At 40.1% G+C, this 19,308-nt stretch overlaps 1 protein-coding gene across 20 annotated transcripts in view; it reads left to right on the plus strand.

Annotated features, from left to right (window-relative positions):
* KIF16B (kinesin family member 16B) overlaps positions 1-19,308 on the plus strand; it is a 314,926-nt gene that overhangs the window by 121,624 nt on the left and 173,994 nt on the right. Inside the window, exons 1-2 of one of the 20 annotated variants that reach the window (XM_038571559.1) lie at positions 9,021-9,582; positions 16,148-16,214. The exons of the other annotated variants lie outside the window; for them this stretch is intronic. Coding sequence (XP_038427487.1) covers positions 16,209-16,214 — 6 coding nt within the window. The 5' untranslated portion in view covers positions 9,021-9,582; positions 16,148-16,208. Of the gene's footprint in view, positions 1-9,020; positions 9,583-16,147; positions 16,215-19,308 lie in introns of those variants that run through there. 20 annotated transcript variants of the gene reach the window in all.

The raw sequence follows: 19,308 nt of genomic DNA on the forward strand, positions 1-19,308 counted from the left end.
TTTCCTTTCATGTAGATTGTCCATTCTCCTTCCTCTGTATTGCTCATCTGTTCCCACGTTTTCATCCCTTCACTCTGTGTACTTGGCTTTCTGTGACTGTATCTCCTATTCTCTGCCTCACTCATTTGGTTATTTGGAGTGCAGGTTTAGTTCTTTCCTCTTCTAATATAGGAGTTAATTCTGAGTTTGCACTCATTTCTTGGCCATTTCATCTTGATCTCTCATTTCTCTCTCTTTCTTTTAAAGGTCTCATATTCTTGGATTAGCTTCAGTTTCTTAATGTAAACAGAATAGAGCAAAAGTACTTTCTTTTTTTTTTCCCTCCATATATTTTGTTACTTCTGAAATTTTCTTTTTTAAATCTTTTTAATAATTTATTTTTTATTGGTGTTCAATTTGCCAACATACAGAATAACACCCAGTGCTCATCCCGTCAAGTGTCCCCCTCAGTGCCCGTCACCCATTCACCCCCACTCCCCGCCCTCCTCCCCTTCCACCACCCCTGGTTCGTTTCCCAGAGTTAGGAGTCTTTATGTTCTGTCTCCCTTTCTGATATTTTCTACCCATTTCTTCTCCCTTCCTTTCTGTTCTCTTTCACTATTATTTATATTCCCCAAATAAATGAGAACATACACTGTTTGTCCTTCTCCAATTGACTCCTTTCACTCAGCATAATACCCTCTAGTTCCATCGACGTTGAAGCAAATGGTGGGTATTTGTCATTTCTAATGGCTGAGAATATTCCATTGTATACATAGACCACAGCTTCTTTATCCATTCATTTTTCGATGGACACCGAGGCTCCTTACACAGTTTGGCTATTGTGGACATTGCTGCTATAAACATCGAGGTGCAGGTGTCCCAGCGTTTCACTGCATCTTTGGGGTAAATCCCCAGCAGTGCAATTGCTGGGCCGTAGGGCAGGTCTACTTTTAACCCTTTGAGGAACCTCTGCACAGTTTTCCAGAGAGGCTGCACAATTTCACATTTCCACCAACAGTGTAAGACGGTTCCCCTTTCTCCGCATCCTCTCCAACATTTGTGGTTTCCTGTGTTGTTAATTTTCCCCATTCTCGCTGGTGTGAGGTGGTATCTCATTTTGGTTTTGATTTGTATTTCCCTGATGGCAAGTGATGCGGAGCATTTTCTCATATGCGTGTTGGCCATGTCTATGTCTTCCTCTGTGAGATTTCTCTTCATGTCTTTTGCCCATTTCATGATTGGATTGTTTCTTTGGTGTTGAGTTTAATAAGTTCTTTACAGATCGTGGAAACTAGTTCTTTATCTGATACGTCATTTGCAAAGATCTCCCATTCTGTAGGTTGTCTTTTAGTTTTGTTGACTGCATCCTTTGCTGTGCAGAAGTTTCGTATCTTGATGAAGTCCCAATAGTTCATTGAGGAAGACACAAAGAGATGGAAAAATATACCATGCTCATGGATTGGCAGAATTAATATTGTGAAAATGTCAATGTTACCCAGGGCAGTTTACACGTTTAATGCAATCCCTATCAAAATACCATGGACTTTCTTCAGAGAGTTAGAACAAATTATTTTAAGATTTGTGTGGAATCAGAAAAGACCCAGAATAGCCAGGGGAATTTTAAAAAAGAAAACCATAGCTGGGGGCATCACAATGCCAGATTTCAGGTTGTACTACAAAGCTATGGTCATCAAGACAGTGTGGTACTGGCACAAAACAGACACATAGATCAATGGAACAGAATAGAGAACCCAGAAGTGGACCCTCAACTTTATGGCCAACTAATATTCGACAAAGGAGGAAAGACTATCCACTGGAAGAAAGTCTCTTCCAGAAATAGTGCTGGGAAAATTGGACATCCACATGCAGAAGAATGAGACTAGACCACTCCCTTGCACCATACACAAAGATAAACTCAAAATGGATGAAAGATCTAAATGTGAGACAAGATTCTATCAAAATCCTAGAGGAGAACACAGGCAACACCCTTTTTGAACTCGGCCACAGTAACTTCTTGCAAGATACATCCACGAAGGCAAAAGAAACAAAAGCAAAAATGAACTATTGGGACTTCATCAAGTACTTTATTTCTGATATCTTGAATACTTGTTCCTCTTATTTTACATGACAAAATCATTTTGCCTAGGAGAGTCCCTCTTGTTGGTTTTTGTGGGCTACTGTCGCATGTTGTTTAAATTGGTAGTAGTAGGAGGGCAAGATGGCAGAAGAGTAGGGTCCCCAGTCACCTGTCCCCACCAAATTACCTACATAACCTTCAAATTATCCTGAAAATCTACGAATTCGGCCTGAGATTTAAAGACAGAACAGCTGGAACAAACAGTGAGAAGAGTTCCCGCTTCTATGAAGGTAGGAAGACGGGGGGAAGAAATAAATAAAGAAACAAAAGGCCTCCAAGGGGGAGGGGCCCCGCGAGGAGCCGGGCTGAGGCCGGGGCGAGTGTCCCCAGGACAGGAGAGCCCCGTCCCGGAGGAGCAGGAGCTGCAACAACCTTCCCAGGCGGAAAGGGGCTCGCAGGGAGTTAGAGCAGGACCCAGGAGGGAGGGGATGCCCTCGGGCTCCCTGGGACACTAACAGACACCTGCGCCCCGGGAGAGTGCGCCGAGCTCCCTAAGGGCTGCAGCGCGCACGGCGGGACCCGGAGCAGCTCGGAGGGGCTCGGGGGCGGCTCCGCAGAGGGGGCTGCGGGGCGGGAGCGCGAATCCAACAGTGTAGAACCCGGAGCATAGGGCGCTGGGACACATCCCAGGATCCGGCCTCCTCCCAGGACAGGCAGAGGCCGGGAGGGCCCAGGACCGCATGGACACTCCTGCCCGGAGCTGAGCACATCAGCGGCCCCGGCCGGATCCTCCAGGCCCTGCAGATGGAGAGCTCCGGAGTTACTGCAGGGGCTGACTCCAGGGCTCCAGAGCTGGCCCTGCCACTGGGTTGTTCCTCCTGGGGCCTCACGGGGTAAACAGCCCCCACTGAGCCCTGCACCAGGCAGGGGCACAGCAGCTCCCCCAAGTGCTAACACCTGAAAATCAGCACAACAGGACCCTCCCCCAGAAGACCAACTAGACGGACAAGTTCCAGGGGAAGTCAAGGGACTTAAACTACACAGAATCAGAAGATACTCCCCCGTTTTTTTTTTTTCTTCTTTTTTTCTTTCTGATTTCTATTTGCTTCTTCCCTCACCCTTTTTTTTCTTTCTAATCTTTTTTTTTTCTTTTTTTCTTCCTTTTTTCTTTTTTCTTTTTCTTTTTTCTTTCCTTCTTTCTCTCCTCTCTTTTTCTCCTTTTCCCAATACAACTTGTTTTGGCCACTCTGCACTGAGCAAAATGACTAGAAGGAAAACCTCACCTCAAAAGAAAGAATCAGAAACAGTCCTCTCTCCCACAGAGTTACAAAATCTGGATTACAATTCAATGTCAGAAAGCCAATTCAGAAGCACTATTTATACAGCTACTGGTGGCTCTAGAAAAAAGCATAAAGGACTCAAGAGACTTCATGACTGCAGAATTTAGATCCAATCAGGCAGAAATTAAAAATCAATTGCATGAGATGCAATCCAAACTAGAAGTCCTAACGATGAGGGTTAACGAGGTGGAAGAACGAGTGAGTGACATAGAAGACAAGTTGATGGCAAAGAGGGAAACTGAGGAAAAAAGAGACAAACAATTAAAAGACCAAGAAGATAGATTAAGGGAAATAAATGACAGCCTGAGGAAGAAAAACCTATGTTTAATTGGGGTTGCTGAGGGAGCTAAAAAGGGACAGAGGTCCAGAATATGTATTTGAACAAATCATAGCTGAAAACTTTCCTAATCTGGGAAGGGAAACAGGCATTCAGAATCAGGAGATAGGGAGATACCTCCCCCTAAAATCAATAAAAACCATTCAACACCTCGACATTTAATAGTGAAGCTTGCAAATTCCAATGATTAAGAGAAGATCCTTAAAGCAGCAAGAGACAAGAAATCCCTGACTTTTATGGGGAGGACTATTAGGATAACAGCAGACCTCTCCACAGAGACCTGGCAGACCAGAAAGGGCTGGCAGGATATATTCAGGGTCCTAAATGAGAAGAACATGCAGCCAAGAATGCTCTATCCAGCAAGGCTCTCATTCAGAATAGAAGGAGAGATAAAGAGCTTCCAAGACAGGCAGAAGCTGAAAGAATATGTGAACTCCAAACCAGCTCTGCAAGAAATTTTAAGGGGGATTCTCAAAATTCCCCTTTAAGAAGAAGTCTAATAGAACAATCCACAAAAACAAGGACTGAAAAAAAAAAAAAAAAAACAAGGACTGAATAGATATCATGATGACAGTAAACTCATATCTTTCAATAGTAACTCTGAACTTGAACAGGCTTAATGACCCCATCAAAAGGCGCAGGGTTTCAGACTGGATAAAAAAGCAGGACCCATCTATTTGCTGTCTACAAGAGACTCATTTTAGACAGAAGGACACCTACAGCCTGAAAATAAAAGGTTGGAGAACCATTTACCATTCAGATGGTCCTCAAAGGAAAGCAGGGGTAGCCATCCTTATATCAGATAAACTAAAATTTACCTTGAAGACTGTAGTGAGAGATGAAGAGGGACACTATCTCATACTTAAAGGATCTATCCAACAAGAGGACTTAACAATCCTCAATATATATGCCCCGAATGTGGGAGCTGCCAAATATATCAATCAATTAATAACCAAAGTTAAGGCGTACTTAGATAATAATACACTTATACTTGGTGACTTCAATCTAGCGCATTCTACACTCGATAGGTCTTCTAAACACAACATCTCCAAAGAAACAAGAGCTTTAAATGATACACTGGACCAGATGGATTTCACAGATATCTACAGAACTTTACATCCAAACTCAACTGAATACACATTCTTCTCAAGTGCACATGGAACTTTCTCCAGAATAGACCACATACTGGGTCACAAATTGGGTCTGAACCGATACCAAAAGATTGGGATCGTCTCCTGCATATTCTCAGACCATAATGCCTTGAAATTAGAACTAAATCACAACAAGAAGTTTGGAAGGACTTCAAACACGTGGAAGTTAAGGACCATCTTGCTAAAAGATGAAAGGGTCAACCAGGAAATTAAGGAAGAATTAAAAAGATTCATGGAAACTAATGAGAATGAAGATACAACCGTTCAAAATCTTTGGGATGCAGCAAAAGCAGTCCTGAGGGGGAAATACATTGCAATACAAGCATCCATTCAAAAACTGGAAAGAACTCAAATACAAAAGCTAACCTTACACCTAAGGGAGCTAGAGAAAAAACAGCAAAAAGATCCTACACCCAGCAGAAGAAGAGAGTTAATAAAGATTCTAGCAGAACTCAACAAAATTGAGACCAGAAGAACTGTGGAACAGATCAACAAAACCAGGAGTTGGTTCTTTGAAAGAATTAATAAGATAAATAAACCATTAGCCAGCCTTATTAAAAAGAAGAGAGAGAAAACACAAATTAATAAAATCATGAATGAGAAAGGAGAGATCACTACCAACACCAAGGAAATACAAACGATTTTAAAAACATATTATGAACAGCTATACGCCAACAAATTAGGCAATCTAGAAGAAATGGATGCATTTCTGGAAAGCCACAAACTACCAAAAGTGGAACAGGAAGAAATAGAAAACCTGAACAGGCCAATAACCAGGGAGGAAATTGAAGCAGTCATCCAAAACCTCCCAAGACACAAGAGTCCAGGGCTAGATGGCTTCCCAGGGGAATTCTATCAAACGTTTAAAGAAGAACCCATACCTATTCTCCTAAAGCTGTTTGGAAAGATAAAAAGAGATGGAGTACTTCCAAATTCGTTCTATGAGGCCAGCATCACCTTAATTCCAAAACCAGACAAAGACCCCACCAAAAAGAATTATAGACCAATATCCCTGATGAACACAGATGCAAAAATTCTCAACAAGATACTAGCCAACAGGATCCAACAGCACATTAAGAAAATTATTCACCATGACCAAGTAGGATTTATCCCCGGGACACAAGGCTGGTTCAACACTCGTAAAACAATCAATGTGATTCATCATATCAGCAAGAGAAAAACCAAGAACCATATGATCCTCTCATTAGATGCAGAGAAAGCATTTGACAAAATGCAGCATCCATTCCTGATCAAAATCTTCAGAGTGTAGGGATAGAGGGAACATTCCTCAACATCTTAAAAGCCATCTACGAAAAGCCCACAGCAAATATCATTCTCAATGGGGAAGCACTGGGAGCCTTTCCCCTAAGATCAGGAACAAGACAGGGATGTCCACTCTCACCACTGCTATTCAACATCGTACTGGAAGTCCTAGCCTCAGCAATCAGACAACAAAAATACATTAAAGGAATTCAAATTGGCAAAGAAGAAGTCAAACTCTCCCTCTTCGCCTATGACATGATACTCTACATAGAAAACCCAAAATCCTCCACCCCAAGATTGCTAGAACTCATACAGCAATTTGGTAGCGTGGCAGGATACAAAATCAGTGCCCAGAAGTCAGTGGCATTTCTATACACTAACAGTGAGACTGAAGAAAGAGAAATTAAGGAGTCAATCCCATTTACAATTGCACCCCAAAGCATAAGATACCTAGGAATAAACCTAACCAAAGAGGTAAAGGATCTATACCCTCAAAACTACAGAACACTTCTGAAAGAAATTGAGGAAGACACAAAGAGATGGAAAAATATACCATGCTCATGAATTGGCAGAATTAATATTGTGAAAATGTCAATGTTACCCAGGGCAGTTTACACGTTTAATGCAATCCCTATCAAAATACCATGGACTTTCTTCAGAGAGTTAGAACAAATTATTTTAAGATTTGTGTGGAATCAGAAAAGACCCAGAATAGCCAGGGGAATTTTAAAAAAGAAAACCATAGCTGGGGGCATCACAATGCCAGATTTCAGGTTGTACTACAAAGCTGTGGTCATCAAGACAGTGTGGTACTGGCACAAAAACAGACACATAGATCAATGGAACAGAATAGAGAATCCAGAAGTGGACCCCCAACTTTATGGCCAACTAATATTCGACAAAGGAGGAAAGACTGTCACTGGAAGAAAGTCTCTTCAATAAATGGTGCTGGGAAAATTGGACAGCCACATGCAGACGAATGAGTCTAGACCACTCCCTTGCACCATACACAAAGATAAACTCAAAATGGATGAAAGATCTAAATGTGAGACAAGATTCCATCAAAATCCTAGAGGAGAACACAGGCAACACCCTTTTTGAACTCGGCCACAGTAACTTCTTGCAAGATACATCCATGAAGGCAAAAGAAACAAAAGCAAAAATGAACTATTGGGACTTCATCAAGATAAGAAGCTTTTGCACAGCAAAGGATACAGTCAACAAAACTCAAAGACAACCTACAGAATGGGAGAAGATCTTTGCAAATGACGTATCAGATAAAGAACTAGTTTCCACGATCTGTAAAGAACTTATTAAACTCAACACCAAAGAAACAATCCAATCATGAAATGGGTAAAAGACATGAACATAAATCTCACAGAGGAAGACCTAGACATGGCCAACACGCACATGAGAAAATGCTCCGCATCATTTGCCATCAGGGAAATACAAATAAAAACCAAAATGAGATACCACCTCACACCAGTGAGAATGGGGAAAATTAATAAGGCAGGAAACAACAAATGTTGGGGAGGATGCGGAGAAAAGGGAACCGTCTTACACTTTTGGTGGGAATGTGAACTGGTGCAGCCACTCTGGAAAACTGTGTGGAGGTTTCTCAAAGAGTTAAAAATAGACCTGCCCTATGACCCAGCTATTGCACTGCTGTGGATTTACGCCAAAGTGCAGATGCAATGGAACGCTGGGAGACCTACACCCCAAAGTTTATAGCAGCAATGTCCACAATAGCCAAACTATGGAAGGAGCCTCGGTGTCCATCGAAAGATGAATGGAGAAAGAAGATGTGGTTTATGTATACAATGGAATATTACTCAGCTATTAGAAATGACAAATACCCACCATTTGCTTCAACATGGATAGAATTGGAGGGTATTTTGCTGAGTGAAATAAGTCAGTCGGAGTAGGACAAACATTATATCGTCTCATTCATTTGGGGAATATAAATAATAGTGAAAGGGAATAGAGGGGAATGGAGAGGAAATGGGTAGGAAATATCAGAAAGGGAGACAGAACATAAAGACTCCTTACTGTGGAAAACAAACTAGGGGTGGTGGAAGGGGAGGAGGGTGGGGGGTGGGGGAGAATGGGTGACGGGCACTGAGGGGGGCAGTTGACGGGATGAACGCTGGGTGTTATTCTGTATGTTGGCAAATTGAGCACCAATAAAAAGTAAATTTATTGTCTGAAAAGAAAAGTTATTAGTTTATAAAAAAAATTGTTTGTTAGTGATTGTTGCCTGTTATTTGTTGTCCGTGAGGATGGTTGATGTTTCTTAAATTGTTACTGTTGTTGCTTATGGGTTACTTGTCCTTGTTATTTGTTTGGGAGGATTTTCTTTGGTTCCCCACACTACTTACCTTGTTTGTTTTCAGGATTCTTGGCCCGGTTGCAAGCTCAAAGACTAGTCTAAGTGGACTGTGCTTTGCCAAATTCTTGGTATCTACTGGTGGTTTGTCTAGCTCAGCTTGCTATTGTGATGAGGGATGGTCCATTACCATTATATTTTATGGGATTATTTAAAGGAAGAATTATTCATAATAAATGGAAACATTTGTGTTTTTTATCTTTGCGTAAATGCAGTGTGAGAATGATCTTCCTCATAGGACACTGTATGGGCAGTTCTTCTTCTGCTCCTTCCTGTTACCATATACCAGGACACAATGTGCAGTGGCTTGTTCCCTGCATCCTGGCTGTGTATAGCAGTTGATATAGAATGAACAGTAACAATGGCTGTGGTTGCTCTGGGATGATGCAACAGTCTAGGCCACTTCAGATAGGCTGTTTCTCCCACCAAGATTTGTCACTGGAGCTAGGGAAACGCATGGGAAGGAACCTTCCAGGCCGACCTTGCTTTTTTTCCTCAGACACTTACCTGTCCCTGGTTTTATTTTAAGAAGTGTCTCTCAGGATCTGGCTCATTATCACCAGTATTACTAAATGCAAAAGTGTTTGTTAGTTTACATTGATTTCCTTGTTTTTATCAGCGTTTCAGTGTGGACATAGCTGAGAGTGGACTGGCTGCCACTAGTTTTGGCAATTGCTGTCATAAGCCAGTTCTCATTAAAGCTTTTAACTTGCTTTTAACTTAGGGTGGACATTTTCAATGGACTTTTCCAGTGTAAGTTTCTAGCACCATTTTCTCTCCTTAATGAATTGCTGGTCACCCTCTAGGATCCCTTCACCCCTCTTCTCATGATTAGTGAAGTTGAGGGCAGGTCTCTGATCTCAATTCCAGAAGGTGATCAAAAACATTTGAATATTTCTCACATCAGAATGAGTCTCTGTGATTTATTACTTAGCCGCAACTCCCTTCAACTCTTTAAGAGTAGTTTTTAGGTCATAGTAAGTATTTTAGAATGGGAAGGAAGAATGAAAAGATGTTCTAAGTGGCCCACATCTAATGTAAATCAGGTAAGTCCCTAAAGAAAGGTATTAAATTCCTTTCTCTTTTCAAGTATAGTCCATGATTAGAAGAATTTAAAGTGCTCACTCAGTTTTCAGGGGAGCGTTCATTTTATGTTTGAGTGTCTGCTAATGCTGGGAGTCTGAAAACCAAGTTAAAAAAGACAAGGTCCTTGTTCTTAAGAGGTGATGGGGAATCTAATTGGTAAATATGAGTGGATTCAGTCCAGGGTGTTGATTTTTTTTTTTTTTTTGAGTCATGGTATTTTCTCAAATTCATCTGTAAGTTTTATGTAGGACCACTTACTGCTCAGTCTATGAATTTTTCAGAAATCCACTCTTACCTACCTGGGATGTTTTAAGCCAAAATTGATATAATAGGAGGATTTAAATAGTATGGTCTTTAGTAATTAGACCTGTTTGGCAGTTAGTATCCATGGACTTTTTAGATAATCAAAGTCTGGTAGCTTTATTATACACACAGACACACACAAAATTTTTAAAAGTATTTATTCATGAGAGACAGAGAGAGAGAGAGAGAGAGAGAGAGAGAGAGAATGGCAGAGACACAGGCAGAGGGAGAAGCAGGCCCCATGCAGGGAGCCTGATGTGGGACTCAATCCCTGGGACTCCAGGACCATGCCCTGGGCCAAAGGCAGGCGCTAAACTGCTGAGCCACCCAGGGATCCTCTAAATTTTTTTTAAATTAAGGGTATAATCTATTTTAAGGAATTGTTTTAATTTTGTGGATTTCTGTTACTTAACATTTCTATATTTTAATTGGCCTAATAAAGCCTAAATTGATGACATTATCATGGCATATGAGGACGCAGACGTAAAATGTTCCCGTAGGGAAGTGTTAATGGAATCAAGATGGTGCAGGAGAGCTTGCCACCTGGTTCACTTGCAGCCCCAAGGTATGCAGTGACATTTTAAGAATGTCTACTGAAGCCAGACAGTTGGTTCATTAGATTAATTAAAGTGCAAACTAACCCCAATCTGGTGTTTTGATAACGGCCACAGGGCTCTTGAAGTTGGAATCGGCCAGCATTTGACAGTGCTCTCATTAAAGCCACAGTGGAATTGCCTCTATGGTTTCTCCTAAACTTTTGAATTTACCTTATAACAAAGAAGTGGACTTTGAGCATCCCTGATTGTTTTTTCAGTGTTAACTGCTGTACAAGAGTAAATCTACTTTTTTATCAAAGGTGACAGCCTCCTTTTCTCTGTGTCATCTCTCCTGCTCGTTGTGACATCAAGGCAGCAACAACAGGGTTCCTCCATTCTCCCTAGGCTGTTCTGGCACAATCTGGTGGGAAGACAAGGTTGTCTACACCATCAGTGGTCATATGCAGATTTTTTTTTGTTGTTGTTTTTTAAATTTTAATTTTAATCCATTCTGCACTGAAACATCTGTAAAATAAATTAAAATTGAATTATTAGAATAATAAAATGGAGAACAGGATACACAAAAATACAAGTCCCAATATATTTAAGTTTTTAAATTCCAGTTAGTTCACATACAGTGTAATATTAGTTTCAGGTGTACAGGTATAACGATTCAGCACTTCCATACATCCGCCAGTGCTTATCTCAGCAAGTGCACTCTTTAGTCTCCATTGCCTACTCAGCCTGTCTCCCACCCACCTCCCTTCTTGTTATCAGTTTGCTCTACAGTTGAGTCTAGTTTTTGGTTTGCCTGTCTTTCTCTCTCTTTCTCTTTTCTTTTGCTTGTTTGTTTCTTAAATTCCACATATGAGTGAAATCGTATGGTATTTGTCTTTCTCTGACTTATTTTGTTTAGCATGACATTCTCTAGCTCCATCGATGTCATTGTGCAAATGGCAAAATTTCATTCTTTTTTATGGCTGAGTAATATTCCATGTGTGTGTATGTGTATGTATGTATGTGTGTGTGTATGTGTGTGTATATTATATATATAATAATATATATCACATCTACCTTATCTATTCATCAGTCAGTGAACAGTGGGCTGTTTCCATAATTTAGCTACTGTACATAGGTGCATGTATCCCTTTGAATTAGTATTTTTGTGTCCTTTGGGTAAATACCTAGTAGTGCAATTGCTGGGTCAGAGGCTGATTCTGTTTTTACCTTTTGAGGACCCTCTTTACTGTTCTTCAGAGTGGCTACACCAGTTTGCATTCCCACTGACAGTACAAGAGTGTTCCTGTTTTTCTACATTCTCAACACCTGTTGTTTCTTGTGTTGTTGATTTTAGCCATTCTGACAGGTGTGATGGGGTATCTCATTATAGCTTTGATGTGCATCTCCTTGATAATAAGTGATGTTGAGCATCTTGTCATGTGCCTATTGGCCATCTGTATATCTTCTTTGGAAAAATATCTATTCATGTCTTCTGCTTATTCTTTAATTGGATTAGTCATTTTGGGGGGGATTCAGTTTTATACATTTTTTATGTATTTTGGATACCAGTTCTTTATCAGCTATGTCATTTGCAAATATCTTCTCCCATTGCATAGGTTGTCTTCTAGTTTTATTGTTTCCTTTGCTGTGCAGAAGCTTTGTATTTTGATGTAGTCCCAATAGTTTTTGTTTGTTTGTTTTAACTTTTGTTTCCCTTGCCTCAAGAGACATCTCTAGGAAGAATTTGCTACAGCTGATGTCAAAGAAGTTACTGCCTGCATTCTCTTCTAGGATTTTTATGGTTTCAAGTCTCGCATTTAGGTCTTTAATCCATTTTGAATTTACTTTTGTATATGGTGTAGAAAGTGATCCAATATAATTCTTTTTTGTATTTGCAGATAACATGATACTATATGTAGAAAACCTGAAAGACTCCACCAAAAATTGCTAGAACTGATAAAAATCTAGTAAAGCCACAGGATATAAAACCAACATGCAGAAATCTTTTGGATTTCTGTATACTGTGCAGCAGAAAGAGAAAGTTAGGAATCAATCCTGTTTACGATTATAGCAAAAAACAGTAAGATCTCTAGGAATAAGCCTAACCAAAGAGGTGAAAGACCTCTTTCTGAAAATTATTATAAAACACTGATGAAAGAAATTAAAGACAACATAAAGAAATGGAAAAACATTCCATGCTCATGGATTAGAAGAACAAATATTGTTAAATTGTCTATCCTGCCCAAACCAATCTGCCTATTTAATGCAATCCCTATCAAAATACCAATAGTATCTTCCACAGAGCTAGAACAAACAGTCCTAAAATTGGTATGGGACCACAAAAGACTCCGATTAGCCAAAGCAATCTTGAAAAAGCAAAGCAAAGCTGGAGGCATCACAGTTCTGGGCATCGTGCTTTATTACAGAGCTGTAGTCATCAAAACAGTGTGGTACTGGCACAAAAATAGACACACAGATCAATGGAACAGAATAGAAAACCCAGAAGTGAACACACAATTATATGGCCAATTAATCCTCAACAAAGGAGGAAAGAATATCCAATGGGAAAAAGACTGTCTCTTCAACAAATGGTGCTGGGAAAACTAGACAGCAACATGCAAGTCCCAATATTTTGTTATTAGATTCAGTGCTCATAAAATTACTCTGTCCAATTGCTTTTCACATTTCTGAATACTTGGATTTAGTTTCTGTACTTACTGTGGAATGGTAGCAAGGAGTTTGCAGACCCATCTGTACTCTGACTCACTCCGCTCTGGACTTGCATGTTACCATGTAAACACCCTGTGATTCTGTGAGAAAGGACCTGATACACGTTCCCCCTTGAAAGCGCTGACATGGGAAGAATGTGACAGGACACTGAAGTCCACATTTTCAGGAAAGGGCTGTCAAAACTGCTTCCTGGTTGTGACATTTGAGCACACTTGAAATTCTAAGCCATTTTTGACTTCAGTTTGTTATTCATGTTGCCCACTTAAAAGTATATATATATATATATTTTTTTTTAAGATTTTACTTATTTATTCATGAGAGACAGAGGTGGGGGGAGGCAGAGACACGGGCAGAGGGAGAAGCAGGCTCCTTGTAGGGAGCCCGATGCAGAACTCGATCCTGGGACCCCAGGATCACGCCCCGGGCTGAGGGCAGGTGCTAAACCGCTGAGCCACCCAGGGATCCCAAAAAATATATTTAAATTAGTTCCTGTAAAGTCCCTGGTTGAAATGACTTCAGGTTAAGGGTAGGGGGAAAATACACACACACAAATGAATACATATGTATATGTGTGTATTATGTGTGTGTGTGTATATATATATACACACACACACTGCATGGTACACCATATAACATATATATATGTACACACATACACATGTAGAATAAGAATAAATTAATAAATATATGTATTATTCATTTTTATCCCCCCAATTTCTCATAAATATACATGTAATAATACCACATATGATTGGTCCCTGGGAACAGGAGATTTTTGGCCACAGTTTAGTTTAGAACTTAGCTCATTTAGAGCCCAAGGCCCCAGGAAGGTTTTTGTATTGTTTATGATGTGTGATGAGAAGCAATTATGGATATCTATGCATTCCTTTAGCCAGCACTAAGAGGTTCATTGTACATGCAGTGTTACTCATCTCAGCACTGCTGGCAATAGCCAGTGATTGAAAGATTCTGAGAGCCACTTAAATGCCCATGACTAGAGGACAGGTTAAATAAATTAGAGTGTATTCACACAATGGAATTGTTCATAACTGTATAAAACCTGGAGAAGCTCTTTATATACTGATATGGAATGAGCTCCAGAAATATTAAGTGGAGAGAGAGAGAAGAGGGAGGGAGAAGGGGTGGGGAGAGAGAGAGAGAAACAGGGCTCAGAATGCTATCGACTCTGCACTGTTGGTAGTGTACACAAAAGGAAAGAGAGGTAAAACGATAATGTGTTCACTTGTGCCTGTGTCTCTGCAAGCTTCACAGGAGCATCTGGGGTAAGGGCCCTAGTTGTCTGGGGCATGAGTAGGATAGAGTGTTTTCATGGCATACTCCTTTGTACAGTTTGAATTTTATTCCATGTTGATGTATCACTGATTCAAAAAAAGAAAAGTAGTTGAAATGACATAATCTGTTGATAATTTTAAGAACAGCTCTGAGGACATCAATATTAAGACTGTGGTGGGCTTGTGTCTCAGGCTGGATAAGGCTGTGTCCAAGATGATTGCTCCATTTCAGAGGAGAACTATTTTTCTAAAAGACATTTAGCCCTGTTAGGAAATAATTGTGTGTTGTAATGATGAAGATATAAATATGTAACATTTATTGAATTCTTGCTTGGTCCTTGGCACTGTTATAATGGGCACCAGATGCTTTGTGCATACCATCTTATTTAAACTCACATGCATTTTGATATCAGTACTCTTGTTTCTACATTCAGAAACAGCAAGGTTAAGAACTCAGCTAAGGCCCAGGTTACGTATGAGAGAGAGCTCAAGAGGTGGAGTGGCAGAGTCCTGCCTCTCCTGACCAGGCCGATGTAGAGTGTCAGTAGAGACTGTAAAAAGCCCTGATATCCAGCAGTTCTCAAGTTCAGTAACTAAATTCTGGCAGAGTACCCAAGTACTGTGCAAAACAGAACCTGGCACAGAGTGTTTTGAGTCTTGTCTGTAGTAAACGTTCCATATTAAGAAGAAGATTCAGTCTTCTATGTTCTTGTTCTTGCTCAAAATAAGTAAACAACAACAAAAATATGAGAATTAGGACAAAATAGTTGGTTTCCAAAAGGAGAATGTTTAGACTGAATGGATAACCTTTAATCCTACTGATACTACTTGTCACATCTTATAAGAACCCATAGTATTCATCAGACAGCGATGAAGTGCCTATCATGTGTGTCAGAAACCACAGGTAAGGAAAGGGTATGCATAATCCCAAATTCAGTTAAGTATCATGGAAATGACTATAACTGGGTAAATATTTGTTTTTTTCGCGGGCACATTAGAAGTATGTTAATTATAAAGCAAAGCCTTGCCAGGTTCCAGTAGGAGGAATCCACAAAGTTAGAGAAACCATCCTTTCTCTGATTGATGAACACTATGGATCGTTGCTAAAGCTTCTGTTCTGCATAATCTTCTATTCATACATAATTTTCTGCATAAAATGGATGACAAGAATATAACACCTTTTCTTTTCCTATCCTCTCTGCCAGACTAACCTCCCTCATTAGTTCAGTGTTGAAGTAAGAGATGGGAGTGGGAGAATCAAACCCTTTTATCCACTGATAATACTGCCCCCTTAACATGTTTCCAAGATTTGCTAAGTTAAGGAAGGAGGAAGGGAGAGGAAGGAGGATTGGGAATATTTTTAGGATTGGCAAAGTAAGAGTTTTAATTTGTTCCCGCAACTGAATATTCCTTCAGATATTTTGCTTAACTGCAATGGGATAGATATATACACATTTTTTTGTTGTTATTGATAGAAGATAAACTTTATAGCTAAAATTTAGTTAATTTTCCTAATGGGAAAAAGAAAAACTTAGCTAATATTCTGTGAAACAAGATTTTACATGTCTCAGAAGAAAAAAATCAGTTTGTAAAGTTGTAAATACCTTCATGCAGTAAACCTCCCTTTATTCTTTTTTTTTTTTTTTTTTTTTTGTGGGAGGCAGAGTGAGTGACTCCAGATTCTTGCTCCCTGCTGTGCACACATTATATGACTCCTCCCCTCACATGCAGGTAAGACCTATGAATATGACAGGATGTCACTCCCATGATTATATTACATTATATAAGATATTCTCTTAGCAGACTAGACAGAGATTCTCCTGCTAGCTTTGAAGAAATTAGCTGTCATATTGTAAGGGCCCTTGACTAGGACCTGAGGAGCTAACCTGTAGGTGCCAGTAGCCAGGTAAAAACAATGGGGACTTCAGTCCTACAGCCATAAGGAACTAAATCCTACCAACTGACATGGGCCTGAAAGAGAGCCCTGAGTCTCAGATGAGACCACAGTCCTGGCTGACACCCTGACTGTAACCCTGAGTAGAGAACAGTTAACCCGTGTCCCAACTCTTGGCCTATGGAAACTGAAAGGAAATAAATCTTTATTATTTGAAACCACTAAGTTTGTTTTAATTTTTTATGTAGCAACAGAAAACGCATAGTCTTAAAATTTACGTGTACTTTAGTTCTTCAACTTTTACAAAATTGCCCAGGGTTGTAGTTTAATATCAGTGAAAGAACTGCCTTCCTGACTTTTCAGAGCCTGCCTTATCCAACACTTACATGGATGAGGCCTCTGCTCTAAGTTTCTGCTTTCTGGATTACAAAGTTTACCCCTTAGAGCAAAGAAATTCAAGATACCCATTTGGGTTGGAACTTTTTTAAGAAAATAGTAACACACTTTCCCCATCATCTTAAACACAGCATAGCAGTAGGACAGCACCTTAATATTTGTCATGGCAGGATTTGTTCTTGGTGTTGATCTGAACCATGAAAGAATTGCTGAGAAGAGAGATGATACCTTGGCAGAGGCTCCAGGCTCTGACATGGCAACTTTGAGGGCTGCTGTCTCTGGCTTGGTGAGGTAGGATCAATAAAACCATAGCCAGTTGAAAGGTGACGTGTATGACTTCGTTGTGGTGTATGACATCCTCAGTGTTCCTCGAACACCCAGGCATCATTGTTAGGAAACTTAGGTACATTTTATGGCCTTGTCCAGGGATGTTTTGAGCACACACTAGGACTGTGTGCTCCTTGTTGCTACATTATCAAGGTAGCCATTATCCTGATTTCTGTCTTCATTGACTGTTGTGTCTGTTTGAACTTTAGACACATGGAATGTCACATCTTTCATCTGGTATTTCTGGCTTCTATCCTCCACAGCAGGTCTGTGATACTCATCTGTGGTTTCTGTGGCTGCTGTTTGTGTGTCCTCATTACTATATATTATTCCATGTGTATGTCAATAAAACTTTGCTTACAGACATTGAAATTTTAATTTCATAGAGTTTTCATATGTCATGAAATACAATTCTTTTGTCTTTTTTCAGCCATCTAAAAATGTAAAAATCATCCTTGGCACACACCTGTGTACAAATCCAGGCAGTAGGCCTGATTTGGCCTTTAGCTGGAGTTGGCTGACCCCTGCCACAGAGCATATACCTTGGGTGGAATGCTGGGTCACATGGTAGACATATTACTCAACTACAGAGGATCCTGCCTGTTTCCCATGGTGATTGTATCCATGTACTTACAACATGCAAATAGTTTTTTTTATGAATGAAGCATGTGGATTTTAGAGTTTGGATTTTGTGATGGCTCAGGAAATAGTTTCCTTACTTTTGAGCCCTCATTGGTTGTGATTTTGAGAAGTTAGATATTGAGATAAGCAGTTGGCACTGCACTTAGTAACAGAAATAATTGGAGTATGTAATTAGAAAGTGTTACATGTGTACCTTTTATTTCATTTACTGTTTTACTATTAATAGACCAGATCAGGAAACACAATTTAATTTTTATTTTGAATTTTGTGTTTCCTTGAACAGTCCTGTAACCTTAGCCATATATGCTTTACTTGTAAAAAGCTTTCAAATGTGATTTCTCTTCAAAAGGATTGCATTTCATATTTTAATAAACTATTGGGGCCATGTGCAGTCAGCATTCAGAATTATATTTGGGCTTTTGAAAGCCCTCTGCTTGCATAATTTGAGTGAATGTGCCCTTTTGATTTACTGGGTAGTTTATCTTGCTAAAGGTATATTAATAATGTTTCAAGGTGTAATGTATCTCTTACAGGAATACTTGTCTAAAATATTGTTGGCCATAAGAGTATTTATACAACTAAGACATACATTTATATTCCTTCTAAATTGACTGGGGGAGGAGGAGCTTGTCAAAGGGACATGACTTGAGTGGCAGGCCTTTTGAAAAGGATTAATTCCTTGGGCTCCTAGAGGATAGTTCATTCTGTCAGCTGTGGCACCCCAGCATCACATCCCTTTGTGCTGCCCTTTCTGTGCGTTTCCCTCAGTTTACTGCACAGCCAGGGTGGAAACTCACCGCTGACTAATGTGCACTCTTGCCGGGCCTTAAAACTCATGGTGTAAGCAGTTGTCTGAGTGTTGTGACTCATTAGACTGATTTGCTTTGAGTGCTTAGAGGTGGTTATAGGTTAATACAAGAAAGGGGGTTATACTCTCTCTTCTCTGCAAAGAACAAGTTTTATTACTAATGAGAAGACAGAATGAGCCCATTTGTTTGGGGGTTTGGTCTTAACTGACTCACCAGCATGTCTGGAGTATGCACCTTCCAGAAGGAATCAATGACAGCCAGAAGTGTGCCCCCTGCCTTTAACTTTCCCTCCGTCTCGTCTCGTCTCGTCTCGTCTCGTCGTCTCGTCTCGTCTCGTCTCCTTTCTTTCTTCTAAGTCCCCATCCAGTAGTGATAGGATCGAGTAGCTAAGAATCAACTGAAATCTACACTGAGTCCAAGAATTAAGACCCTCCCTCCTCCTCCTCCTCCTCTTTTTCTTTTTTCCCTTTATGCTCTCCCATTTTTTATGTGAAAGAGTGGTAAAAAAGCAGCTTGCAAAAAAGGTGAACTGGAGGATCTTTGCTTTAATATTTTACTTCCTGCTTAATTAAGATCTGGGGATCCAGATACATCCTATGAGTTCTCACATAGAGTTTTAAATTTTATTTTCATAAGTGTGTTCCTGATGCCTATGGAGAGTGGTAGATTTTACTCAAGGCTTTAATAGATTTTTCAGGTGTGATTTTTTGCTGATAAAGGTTGGCTGAAAGTTCCTTTGGCTTCCAGACACCTGCAG

Source organism: Canis lupus, chromosome 24, assembly GCF_011100685.1.
Source record: "Canis lupus familiaris isolate Mischka breed German Shepherd chromosome 24, alternate assembly UU_Cfam_GSD_1.0, whole genome shotgun sequence".
In the NCBI taxonomy this organism is placed as follows: Eukaryota; Metazoa; Chordata; class Mammalia; order Carnivora; family Canidae; genus Canis; species Canis lupus.